The sequence below is a fragment of the Nannobrachium achirus genome (assembly GCF_963921795.1).
Source record: "Nannobrachium achirus genome assembly, chromosome: 19".
Lineage (NCBI taxonomy): Eukaryota > Metazoa > Chordata > Actinopteri > Myctophiformes > Myctophidae > Nannobrachium > Nannobrachium achirus.
This window is the reverse complement of record NC_137826.1, coordinates 19161154-19174152: the sequence shown is the minus strand read 5'-3', so window position 1 is coordinate 19174152 and position 12999 is coordinate 19161154. Positions and strand designations below refer to the sequence as shown.

At 41.2% G+C, this 12999-nt stretch overlaps 1 protein-coding gene across 1 annotated transcript in view; it reads left to right on the top strand.

Moving 5' to 3' along the window:
* slc7a1a (solute carrier family 7 member 1a) overlaps positions 1–8816 on the top strand; it is a 37895-nt gene extending 29079 nt beyond the window's left edge. The window contains exons 8-13 of the mRNA XM_080748378.1: positions 98–237; positions 4148–4250; positions 4882–5105; positions 5372–5523; positions 6794–6902; positions 7289–8816. Coding sequence (XP_080604504.1) covers positions 98–237; positions 4148–4250; positions 4882–5105; positions 5372–5523; positions 6794–6902; positions 7289–7476 — 916 coding nt within the window. The 3' untranslated portion in view covers positions 7477–8816. The remainder of the gene's footprint in view (positions 1–97; positions 238–4147; positions 4251–4881; positions 5106–5371; positions 5524–6793; positions 6903–7288) is intronic.
* The last annotated feature ends 4183 nt before the right edge of the window (positions 8817–12999 follow it).

Here is a 12999-nt window from a genome sequence, read left to right as displayed (position 1 = left end):
CCTGCATGGGATAATAATATTTGATAGTTTATTGAATGCAGAGTTATTTCTAACCGTTGACATGTGTCTTGTGTGTGTGCCGTGTCCCATGTGGCAGCCTGCTGGGTGCTATGTTCCCCATGCCACGTGTGATCTGGGCTATGGCCGACGATGGGCTGCTGTTCAAGTTCTTGGCCGCGATCAGCCCGCGCACCAAAACCCCTCTAATCGCAACCCTCACCTCTGGTGTAGTGGCAGGTGAGACACTAACACGCATGTCTTAAAGCTGCAATCCATGACATAATGATCAGTGTTTCGTCAACCGAAACTATGGCGAAAAACGTTCGTCGACTACCTTTTTTCACTGACGAAACCTAAGCTATGATAACTAAAACTAAGAGTCAACAAGAAGAGAACTAAAAGACAAGTCATATATTATGTTTGTTGGGCTCTAAAATAGCAGATCTACAATCTCACAACTTATTTTCAGAGCGCAACCAAGTGTGAAAAATGAGCTCAGCAGTAGAGATATGTTCGCATTCAGGGGTAGGACATATATTTTATGGATTGCAGCTTTAATAATAACGTATTTTTTTTCTGTTTAATTTATTTATTTTTCATGTTACTTTACTGTACTCTGTAAGATTACTGCTGATGTACTTTAGACTTAATTTAAGCATTTAATAACAATACAAAATGTTTTTTATATAATAATAATAATACATGCAATTTTAATAGCGCTATTGTAGATACAAAGCACTTGCTTGGAAGAGCCCACTCACTAGAATGAAAATTATTATAGTCTTAGTGGGCGTATCAACATTTTTCACATTTCTGTGAACCTCAGGAGAGCTCACGAATATATGCAAAATCCTTTATGGGTACATTTTTACTCCTGAATGGAGGAGTGCAGTCAACATTGCACTCCATTATTACTCCGTTGCGCTCCTGGAACCAAAACCCCCAGTCTCTCCTGAGTTACAATTTCTTTGGGATATTCTGTATGCATGGTGGTGACTAACAGCAGCATGGCGAGGGGGCTGGGTCTTCTCCACTGTGGGGCACATGCATGCCAACAGCACAGATCCTAACCTGGGTTTAACACCTCACCAACCCTCCTTCGACCCCCATCTCCGTTATACTGCGCCTCCTTCTCTCGTTGTCTCCTCTTTACCCACTGCTGACCCCTTTCCATTTTTTCCTCCCACCCCCCAATCCTTCCTGGACTTCCCCCCCCCCCCCCCCCCCCCCCACGCCTGCCTGTCACCCACAACGCACCCCTTCCCCTCCGCGTGCGCGTTCGGTGGCCCACCCAACCCCAGTCTGCTGGGTTCCATGTTCCCCCTGCCCCGTATCATCTTTGCTATGGCGAGGGATGGCCTCCTCTTCTCCTTCCTGTCCCGTGTCAGCGAGAGGAAGTCCCCCATAACCTCCACCATGGCTGCAGGCGTCATGTCTGGTAAGATGGGGGGAGAGAGAGAGAGAAGTGGGGGGGATTGGTGTTCTGAGAAGGGAGGTAGGATATGGGAGAGAGAGAGAGAGAGTGGGAAAAGGGGGAAAAATAATAAAAAAATCAAACCTCGGTTCGAAGTGGAGCGGTGAATCTGAGCAGCTATACCCTGTGTGTGTGTGTGTGTGTGTGTGTGTGAGAGAGAGTGAGTGAGTGAGTGGTGAGTGTGCCTGGCCTGCACAAAACAGCGCCCCTCCTTTAACTAGTGTGTTGTGTGTGGCCACTCAAGGTATTGCCAGGCTACGGACAGACGGACAGACACGGCCAGCCAGCCAGCCACCCACATACCCACGGACATACCTGTCTATTGGGAGCGCTGTCACCGCTCCAAAAAATAAGGGAAAATAATACAGGAACACCCAGTGTTCATTTAACAATGCAAGTTAAAATTAATAAACTTTTTCATAGTTAATGAATAGTAATTAACAGTCTTGCCGTTAGATATGCATGCTACCGTATGACAACGTGCGTCTGATTAGTATGCACTGTTTGCCAAAGGTGAGATCACTCCGTGCACGCAAACCGAATAAGCTCACCATGTTCTCCTTCACGTCTGTGTTTTCAACCGTATTTGACAGCAGGCTCAAACACAAATCATGCCCTTAGGTCTATGTATATTGATTAGACAGGTAAATATTTTATTAAATAACCAACTTGTTGACATCAACCGTGACCCACTTCCGGAGGGACTGTGAGATAAGATAAGATAAGAAGTCACTGAGTTGAGGTAACTAGACTCAAACATCTGGGACAATAATAGCCAGCTCTGTCATGAACTTGTAGTGTTTCTGCTGTTGTTGTACATTTCAGTTCAATCTTATATTTACAATTGGCTTAAAGCCGCAGCCCACTTTGGCACAGGGCACAGGACACAGGGCAGTCCACAGTCAACGGACATGTGTGAAGCCTGCAGCAACATTCCAACACTCCCCCAGAGAGAGAGAGAGAGGGAGAGGGAGAGGGAGGAGAGAAGCGCGCACACTTGGGGGGGGGGGGGGGGGGCAATGCACATAGAGAGACAGAGAGACAGCAGAGAGAGAGAAAGAGTGAGAGAGACAGCAGAGAGACAGAAAGAGAGAGAGAGAGAGAGAGAGAAAGACAAAGACAGGGTTTAGCTCACACTTGGATCACACTTTCTACTTAGCCTAACTGTTTCACCTCAACCGCGCCAATTATCATTAATGTCCTTTTTTATATGCAAATCGCTATTGCAGTATCATGTATTTGAGTGTTTTCTTTGTTGAAAGGTGTAAGTCATAGTGTTCTCGCTCTCTCTCTCTCTCTCTCTCACACCCCCCCAACTGACACAGTGGGAATGTTACTATTTTGTCTGGATAAACTCCAGTCCCATGCACATACAGTCTACAGTACACATACACTCCATGTATTGAAGAGATAGTCACATTTAAGTAATTAGTGCTTATTATTAAACATAACTCTTTTGCTTCAGTCATCACATCAATTTCAGTAGGCTTACTTTTAGCTAAGTGAAATAATAATATTAGTATTACTAATAATAATAATAAATAATGTTAATTAATGACACACACACACACACACACACACACACACACACACACACACACACACTCAAAATACACGAAGAAACAGTGCTTTTTGTGGGCAACATGGCTTGGAGCAGTTGTGCGTGTGTGCATGTGAGCACGCGAAGCGTGCGAACACTAGGATTCGCCCGCCTAAGGCGGGCGATATTCTAGTATTTACACAATCCAGTTATGCTTACTGAAAGTTCCATGTCCTGTCTAGTTTGGCCTTTCTCTGTGTTCCTACATTCCCATGACGCATTCCGTGGGCAAGCACTGGCCTGGCATGTCTGTATAGTCTGTCTATGGCAAGCCTTACATCAATCTGATTCATACAGTATGTGTGGATCGCTGTTTTGCCATAAACAGTCAACAAGGACAGTGTTACGGCCACTGAGGGTATCGGCTTAAAAACAAGAAGTAAGGGTTGAGTTTTCATCTCAGCTCACTCTCACTTTTGTGGCTAGTAATTGGATTTGAGCACAAAGCAGAGATACTAACATGATAACTTTAAGAACCACAAATGCTGTGCTCATTGGGAAGGCTTTGTATTTTTTGTTTGTTTTAAAAAGAAATATGAAGCTAAGACTCCCCATCAAATCAATTGATGGGACAACTGATAGCCAAATGGTTAGGGTGCTGCATACCACATGGGCACAGTTCTCTGATCAGCGAGCGCAAGACTTTGTTTCCCAGCTGGCCATTAAATGGCCATCAGATTTAGCTGAATGTTATCCCCCTTCTTTCTCCGCACTTCCTGTCTCTTTCCACTGTTACTGTTTATAAATACAAAGAAGATCATAAAAAAGATATATATATATTGAAGCTGCTCTAATATTAATTGGAAGCTACTATTAATTGAAGCTACAGTACTGTCCACAGGTATAAGCTAAAAAGATAAGTTGTGTCTTCAACAAGTGGGTTTAAAAGCATATTAATGACCCACATTACATTCCACTTCTATTTAAAAAATGTTTTTCTATGTGACAGTATACAACTTAGAAGTACAGTACTTCAAATAAACACCTTGTTTATAGTGATAAGGAATACCCTCTCTTATCGCTTGTTCTGGCTCTCTCTTTCCGCCTGTCTCCATTTCCACCCCCCTTCACAGCTATCATGGCCTTTCTGTTTGACCTGAAGGACCTTGTGGATCTGATGTCTATTGGCACTCTGCTGGCTTACACGCTGGTGGCTTGCTGCGTCCTCGTGCTCAGGTCAGTGGAGGAGAAACACATATTAGGCTACGAATGGAAACTGAAATATTTGAACAGTTTGATACCGACACAGTGGTGGAAAAAGTACTTGCATTCAAGTAAAAGTATCAATTAGCTGAGACATCAGAGATACACACTATGTCATGACATGAAAAGGTTGGCTGCAGGCCTGGGCCACAGGCCTGCCTTCCTTCTTTCCTTCCTTCCTACATGCCTTCCTTCCTACATGCCTTCCTTCCTACATGCCTTCCTTCCTTCCTTCCTTCCTTCCTTCCTTCCTTCCTTCCTATCCTTTCTGAGCCTGATTTCAGACTCAGCTGACACCTGAGTCTGACATTGTGCCCTGTTTGAGGGATTTCTGGAGGGCAGGGAGTCGAGGGACTTTGACTTTCCCTAAACCAATCGCTACAGTTCACCTCGTCTACTGATGTTGACGCACTGATGATGACGTTGCTTAAAAAACGGGACACGGATTGGTTATTCGTTAAACCCACACCCTGCACTCATTGGAGGAGCCGTCATTTCGGACGGGATAAATCGCTTATTAAAACAGTCCACTCTGAGAGTGGGTGGGTCTATGGGCTAGAACCAAGCTAATCCTTTCTTCCTACCTTCTTCCATGCTTCCTCAGGTACCAGCCAGAGCAGCCCAGTATGACCAGGGACTACCAGATGGCCTGCACCCAGGAGGAGGTGGAGCTCAGCGATGGCCTTGGCGATGGCATCAGTGTTCCCAGTATGGGCATCCTGCCTGGCGTGGAGGAACGCTTCAGTTTCAAGAACCTGCTGTTCCCAGAAAACCCAGAGCCATCCACTCTGTCAGGATTCGCTGTCAACATCTGTGCTAGTCTCCTGGGTAGGTGGCCATTGGCTCACACTAAAAGCTCTCGAGTCAATATCCAGAACTCTGAAACTCTTAATTCAATTGCAAAGTATGAGGTTCATGGTGAGCACGCAACAAATTCGTTTCAAATTTGTCTGGAGACATGCTAGATGTCTTCCCTCCTCTCTGTTCGTAGCTCCTTGTCTCTCTATTATGTCTTGTATAAAGCCAACTAAAATTATGTTTGAAGAAAGCAAGTATGAGATTGATTAACTGCTGTGTGCCGTTGTCTCGTCCAGGACTGTTGATTCTGGTGTTCAGTATTATGGCCGTGCAGGGTGGCTTCGCCCCATGGAACATGGCATGTCTCGGCGTCATCTTCGTGGTGTGTCTGCTCATCACCTTCCTCATCTGGAGACAGCCTGAGAGCAAGACCAAGCTCTCCTTCAAGGTTTGTTTTCTCTTGGACATAATACTGCATTTAAAGCCATTATCATGTGGAATAACAAATATGTATTTAACGCCAAAGTTAATATAAAATATAGAATGGATTCCTTCTAATAACTATTCATTATCCATTAGTTAATTATTAATCCCAAAAATGAACATTGTGTGTGTGTGCGTGTGTGCTCTGTTGGTGGTGGTGAGGGCTCTGATCGCTTGAGGCAGAAAAAGCTCTTTCTGTCAGGGCACCGAATTTGCCCTGACTATAGCACAAACAGTCCATTGCTGGGGTGATATGGGTCCTTAAAACCCTTTTAGCTCTGCTCAGACATCTTCTGGAATATGAGTCCTGCAGGGATGGGAGTGTTCCCATGGTGCGCTGTGCCAAGCACATCACCCTCTGCAGGGCTCACTGGTCCCTGGAGCAACTATTCCTGTACCAAACGTTGATAGCCCACATCAGATTGCTATGGGTGCTAACGGATCCTCTGTGAGACAAAGCCCCAACTCCAATCATCCCCCATTTCAGACTCGGCGACTTAAACGAGAGTTCATGCGAAGTCCGCGACGGCACACTTCACTATTCGACAGTGGGAAAGCCCTCCACTGCCTATTTGTTAAGTGCGTGAGCTCTGTTTGCATTCGTCTGCAGACTTTACCTGAGGTAATTACCCACAGTTTAAAAGCATTGTGATGTTAACTACAGTGTTTAACAACAGCGTTTCCTCCGAATGTCATTCATCAAGTACGCTGAATGCAGATTAGTAATGCAGCCCGGTTAGAATGTCAACAAACAGCAGTCATTTCTCACCATTCTCAAAGAGAGATGGAGTAGAGAAGATATAGTATTGGGAAAGTAGTAAGAAAGTAGTTTTAAGTACAAATATATACAGAATAAGGAAACAATATAATTTCAAATGAATAATATACAAACCTTAAACTAAACATGAAAATGAACAGATAACCTAAAGAGAATAATAATAAACAGTTTTTAAAGCTATGGAAAGTGTCATGATGAATGAGGACTCGCCTTCAATGAGCTGTCACATTCCTACTTACCATTTTGAGCCCTTGCACTGCAATTTCCGCTGGTTTCAGAGGTGGTGCTGGCCTAGCCTTACTCGCCACAGTGTATAGTCTGTGACAAATGTGCACAGTGAGGTACTTGGAACCGCTCACTCGCCCTCTCCATTGGTGTCCTTTGGTCATAAGGGAGGTGGAAAGGGAGGGTGCTAGTTCCTTATGTGTTTCTGTTTCTATGACCTTTGACCCTCCAGGTTCCCCTGCTGCCCTTCCTTCCGGTGATCAGTATGTTTGTCAACGTCTACCTCATGATGCAGCTGGACCGGGGCACCTGGATACGATTCGCTGTCTGGATGGCCATTGGTAGGAGCTTTTTTATGTGTCTCTGTTCACTGTGAATGTCAGTGAATGCTCCCCAAGGCTTAATATGTGGTTCTACTTGTGGTTCTTTACACTCTGAGAAAATGTTAAAGATGAAAATCTAATGACCAACAAAACTCTCAATTCAATGCTAAACAAATTCAGTTAGTTTTAAGTTAAAGAGAGGTAATTGTTTATACATTTATTTGTTTTGTTTGGGTATTAAATGATAGGTTTGCCCCCTCTTTGATCATTGTTTGTCACTTTACATCATTCATTGTAATTAATAATTGCTTATGTATGTGTCACTTAATATTGTTTTTTCTGGAAGATGTTCAAAGACACTGAGAGTATTTATACCTGTCTCTTGTGTTTTTTTCTTTTGCCAGGTTTCGTGATCTACTTTGGCTACGGCATTCACCACAGTGCCGAGGCAGCTTTGGCCCGCTCCTCTCCAGAGATGGAGACAGAGATGAACGGTTTCAAGCCCTCCCACAGCCACAACGGAGACGCCATGTCGCCAGAGAAGGAGGCCTTCCTCCACAATGGCGTGGAGGCGAGGTTAGAGGACGACTGAGGTTTTATAGGAAACCGTCTGCACGCTTCTACTGCACGCCGTCTTCTTAAACCCTTTCCTGACACCTCTACGTCACCTGAACAGGACCACAACCTCCTTATGAAGAAGCCTCCTTTATGGGGGTTTCTGAGAAGGTAAATGGAGAAAAAGTTAAGTGAACTGAAATTCACAAACTTTGGATTGTATATTCTCCCCCCTCGAGTTCTGGGTAGAGCACAGAAGAATCTACCCACACAACGATATTTGAGTTGTGAAATTGATGTCTTCCAGTATTTGTTTAGCCTCGCGCACTCCACTTAGTAACTTGGCTTTACCGAGTGGGGTGGAGCTCTACATTAGAGATATGAAGCGGCAGCCCTATCTTTTGGGCCTTGGCTTTCATTTTGGAGAGTGGGCATATTTGTGACGTCTGCTTTTGCCTGGTCAGTGTACTGTTTATTCAAGGGCTCACTAACTGCAAACCAATAATGGTAAGAAATATATACAGTATTTTTCCCCCCTGTACTGTCTGATTTCCAGTAGGCATAATTCAGAATGCACAGAATGCGTAATTCTGAAAATCTTGTAATCCAGTCATTACAGGCTGGCACCATGGGCTACAACCTAAGCGTTTTTATGCAGAGTGTATGATGCCTTATGAACAGTTATGTAACCAAGCCTGAAATGCTGCACCAATAGTCCTCACTGACAAATGTTAGCTTGTGCAATATACTGCAACACGCTCTGCCTATGATGTAATAGTCACTACCCTTTGTCACCACAAGAGGACAGCAAGCTTACAGAGTTCTTCATCTGTCTGGCGTAAAAGCAATACGATCTAGTCTAGTGCCTCAGGCGTTTGCAAATCTGAATAGAATGTAGAGTGGGAGAAATGTGTGGAAAGTGTCAGTCAAAGCCATAACTTTGAATCCAGAACATGAGTGTGGCAGAAATGCAGACGAGCATCTTCTGGGACCCATGACAAGATGTGAATCTGGATCACAGATGTTTGTTAAACAACCAGCTCTACAAACCATGGCATCTTTGAGGGGCCTCTAGCAGCCGGGCACCCTTGGAATCTTCCTAACGGTGAGAATTCCTCACCTTCAGTCGTCGTACATGGTATAAAATACTGTAGGTTCAGAGTTAAACAATGAGGTCTGAAACCTACATGGGATAGGGTCAGATCACTACATGTACTGTTTGATCAGTTTATCACAATTGCAATGACCCTGGTTCAATTCCAGCTTGAGATCTTTGTAGCTTGTCATCCATCCCCCGTCTTCCGCCTCAGCTTCCAGTCTCTATACTATGTCTTAATTTTTAAATAAAATATATATTTCTACGGGAATATTGGCATTGGCACATATTGAAAAATTATAATATATATATATATATATATATATATATATATATATATATATATATATATATATATAAACAGCTGATGATGAAATTAAATACCATATTTCAGAATGGGGTGTTTTATAGATAAACAGTATTATGTGGATTGACAGTATTGACAGTTGATGAATGGCCATTAATGCCAGTGTAGTACTTGTAAGGATGGTCAATTAATTGTCACAGTGCTGGCTGCTGTGTCTTAATGCATCTATAGCTTATTCTCACTGCTGTTTCTCTATAGAATGTTACTTCAAGAGATTATAAATGAGTATTATTCTTTTCTTGGATTCTTTTTTTTCCCCCTTTTTTTTATGAATATTATTTTTGGTCCGGGTAATGGTTCATGTTTTCAGAACGTAAATATTTGTGTTTTGTTTTGTTTTGAGCTTTTTAATTGTGCCTGTTCTATGGACTCCTCTACATTAAGACACCAGCAAACTAAAATGTGCTCAACTTTAGTTTTGTTTCTTGTCATGTTCTGAATCAGAAACACCTTTAGTATCATTGAATACAAGCTTGCTAAGGCCTAATTCCTATACTTAGGCATACCATCATCATTGTTGTTGGTGAATAAGTATGAATTAGGTTTCTCAGATACAATATGGTACATTGGTATTGTGCTACACTGACAACACACAATTGTAGATTTAATGTAATAATTATATCATAAAATAACAACAAAAAAAGGTTGGTGATATAGATGTACAAAAGTTTATACGTTTTTAGACTTAAGTTCTTAGAAGACTTATTCCAATTTCCTCGGGTCATTTCCCTACTAAAGTTAAAGCGAAATAACCAAGGATTTTAGATTTCTTTTGAACTGTGTTCAAGAATTTATTCAAGTACCCATGAATACATTTGCCATGGTTTGTCCATACTTTGAAAAAGAAAAGTAGCTGTGTATAATGAGCAGTATACATAATAATTTTCTGTACATAAGATATTTTTTATTTTTCTTTGCCGTAAATTATTTGTAAATTGGGAAGAAAAAATGCATTTTCTTTTCTTTTTTTCCCCCCTGTGCGTTATGAATATTTTACATATTTACAGTAGAGTCATATGTCTGTGGGCTTTTGGTGCAGGGCAAAAATGCATTTGACCTATGTTACAGTTTACTAAATGAAAGTCCTGGATCTGTTTGTGTTGCTTATGCTGTACCTGCTGTATGTAATGAGTACTAAAATGCTAAAACCTTGTATTCTCAGGGTAAGCTAAATCCACTGCTTTTGTTTCACCTTGCAATGTGCCCTGTGATGCCAAAGTCTACAATAAGACACAGTTATTCGCTATGTTCACCCCGACTTGAACCATACAGCAAACGTACCACATTCAAAGGATGTCAGTGAATATTTTAACATGGATTTGGGGAGAATCACAGCCTAGTCTGTGCTTTTTTGCACAATGGTGCATTGCACACAACGGCACATCTGTGACACGTTGTGAGCTTTTAGGTCTGCCGTTTACGGAATGCGAAATGCGTATGAATCGGGCAATAGGCTATTGACAGTTTCAACATTCTCTTGTTGCTGTGTTGTATGAAGATCCATATCAACGTCCTGTCAATTGTTTACAACCTCTAAAATGTTTAAAACTCTAATAATACAAAGATATATAATTGTATAGATATGTTTTTGTAGGCTAAAGCTACTAACAGATGGTCCTCATTTTATGTGTTGTTTCCTGTTACAAACAGGAAGTTCACAAAGATTGAAACTTAAAGGACAGCAGTTTCATTGTTTACAGCCTGAAAGTTAACCATAAAACCAGTGGTATATTATTACATTGTAGGAACATGTTTAATAGAACTACACATTTTACAACTACACTGCTCAGTTAGAATTGGGCTAATGTTAGGTCACAGGTATAACACATTAACCAGTTTGAACCTGCCGTACGTTTTTTTTTTTTTTTTTTTTTCTTTTTTCTTCAAAAATGTCAGAACTTTATTTTTGAAAAGGTTTTGGAATAGGGGTTAGGTGGTTAACAGACATGGGTGAGCGCTGAACCATTCAAACTGTGACTTTAAATACCAATGTTAAACTCATCTCAGTACTGCTAGACAGAAACGAATATCAAAACATTTAATGTTCATCATCATCAGGTTTTTAGATACCTTATCTAAAAGTTAGATATTGATATTAACATCTTAGATCTTAATAGCATTCATATAGTTATTAATACATTCATATTTACATGATTACTGAGATATTAATCAGTGGATGGATGGCAGGAAGGTCATTTAAAAAACACTTATGTTCTTTAAAAGGCACCTTGTTGAACCAGGATTGTGTTTGTTAAAATGTGTTGGGTATTAGCCTATGACAGCTTGTATCCCATGCTCATTACCAGCAATTCTTTGCATAAATGTTGTTGTGGCCCTGAGCCTTGTATGTGGGTTTCTTTCTCATGTGAAGTCTCATTTTCTTATCTGCAGCTGTAAATAAAGCTCGCTTTTCAAAACTCCAGACTCGGCTTATTGTTCTAGAGGAGAGGTACAGTTTGTAATGGCCTGGCTAACACCAATGGTGTAAAGTAACTAAGTAGATTTACTCAAGTACAGTAGGCCTACTTAAGTATACTTTCGAGGTATTTTTACTTTACCTGAGTATTTCCAATTTTCTGTAGGCCTACTTTTACTCTATTCCACTACATCAAAGAGACAAATATTATGCTTTTACTCCAAAACAATTATTTGAAAACTTGACTTAGTTACTTTGTAGAAACATACACTAACAACTTCAACCCCATATACATTTTGGCCATTTGAAAATACCTGATCTACAAGCTCACAATGCATCACGTAGATCTGCTATTTTCGAAAGACTTTTATACATAGGCTACATTTATAGCCCACATTTGCAAACTTTGTGAAATAGGACATTCTGCATAGCCAGGAGTAGCTTACTTTTACTTCTGGTAGCCTACTTTAAAGTATATGTTTGCAGTAAGTAAAACAGTTTTATTTAGGTAGGCCTATTTGTGTTTTCAACGCAGTTATAGAGCCGAATGTTTAGGCTTTGGTGTAGTTTTAAAAGCGGGTTTGTTGATTTAATTTAATTTTTGTGACAGTGAATGACTGGTGTTGGGGTGGTTACTTAAAGGAGTAGTTCACCACTTTTCAACCTGACTTCATATAATAGGTCCTCACTAATGTTCATGATAAAATATCACAATTTCTTTCTACTCAGTCCAAGTCTCCTAGGAGAGCTGTGGGAAGTTCAGAATCCATTTTTTATTTTATTATTTTATCAATATTTTTGAAAAAGATATTTAGATTTTTATTATCGCGAGAACAATGGCTTCCACTTTAAAATTGGATTGGTAATCGATGATGTCACAAGACGATGGGTTTCTGACCTGCCCACAGCCCTCCTCTGAGAAAAAAAAAGAATAAGAAAAAAGCTATTTTTGAGTGAGGACCAATTATATGAACATAGGTTGAAAAGTGGTGGAGTGCCCCTTTAAGATAGACAATATGAGGAGCTAATGAAAAACACTTATCAAGTATCGTTAATGTGTCATTTTATCAACTGGCCCCTTGCCATTTTTGAGCGGTGGTCACACCGTCTCCATAGCGTGGCCGTGTGTGTAGGTATGTATGTTTGTATGTATGTATGTATGTATGTGGGTGGGTGGGTCTGTATGTAGCCTCAAGCCTGTGGTGTAGTACCTTTTCTGACCACACATGTTAAGGGAGGGGCGCTGTTGTTCAGGCCAGGCCAGAACAGGCAAGGCACACTCACACTCACACACACGCACGCACGCACGCACACACACACGCGCGCGCACAGACTCCACCGCTCAGTTCACACGGGTGTGATTTTTGTAACGTGGCCCACAGGTTCAGCTATTTGATTATCCCTGGTATAGGTTTTGGAAGAAACTGCAGTAAGGGAATCTGCATTCTAACTAAATCTGACAAAATGTTCTTGATTATAGGTCCATTTTCTGAAAAGATGTGCTAAAGTTATTCATTTCTAAACGAGACACTGATAGTTCCATTTATTTCTTTACAAAACCATACATGTCAACACATTTACAGAATAAATTACAGGAACTACAGTATGTAAATGTTATGTACCCATTCAAACATAATTGAAAACTGGATAAATTATAAAATTGATAAACGAGTTCAAAAGA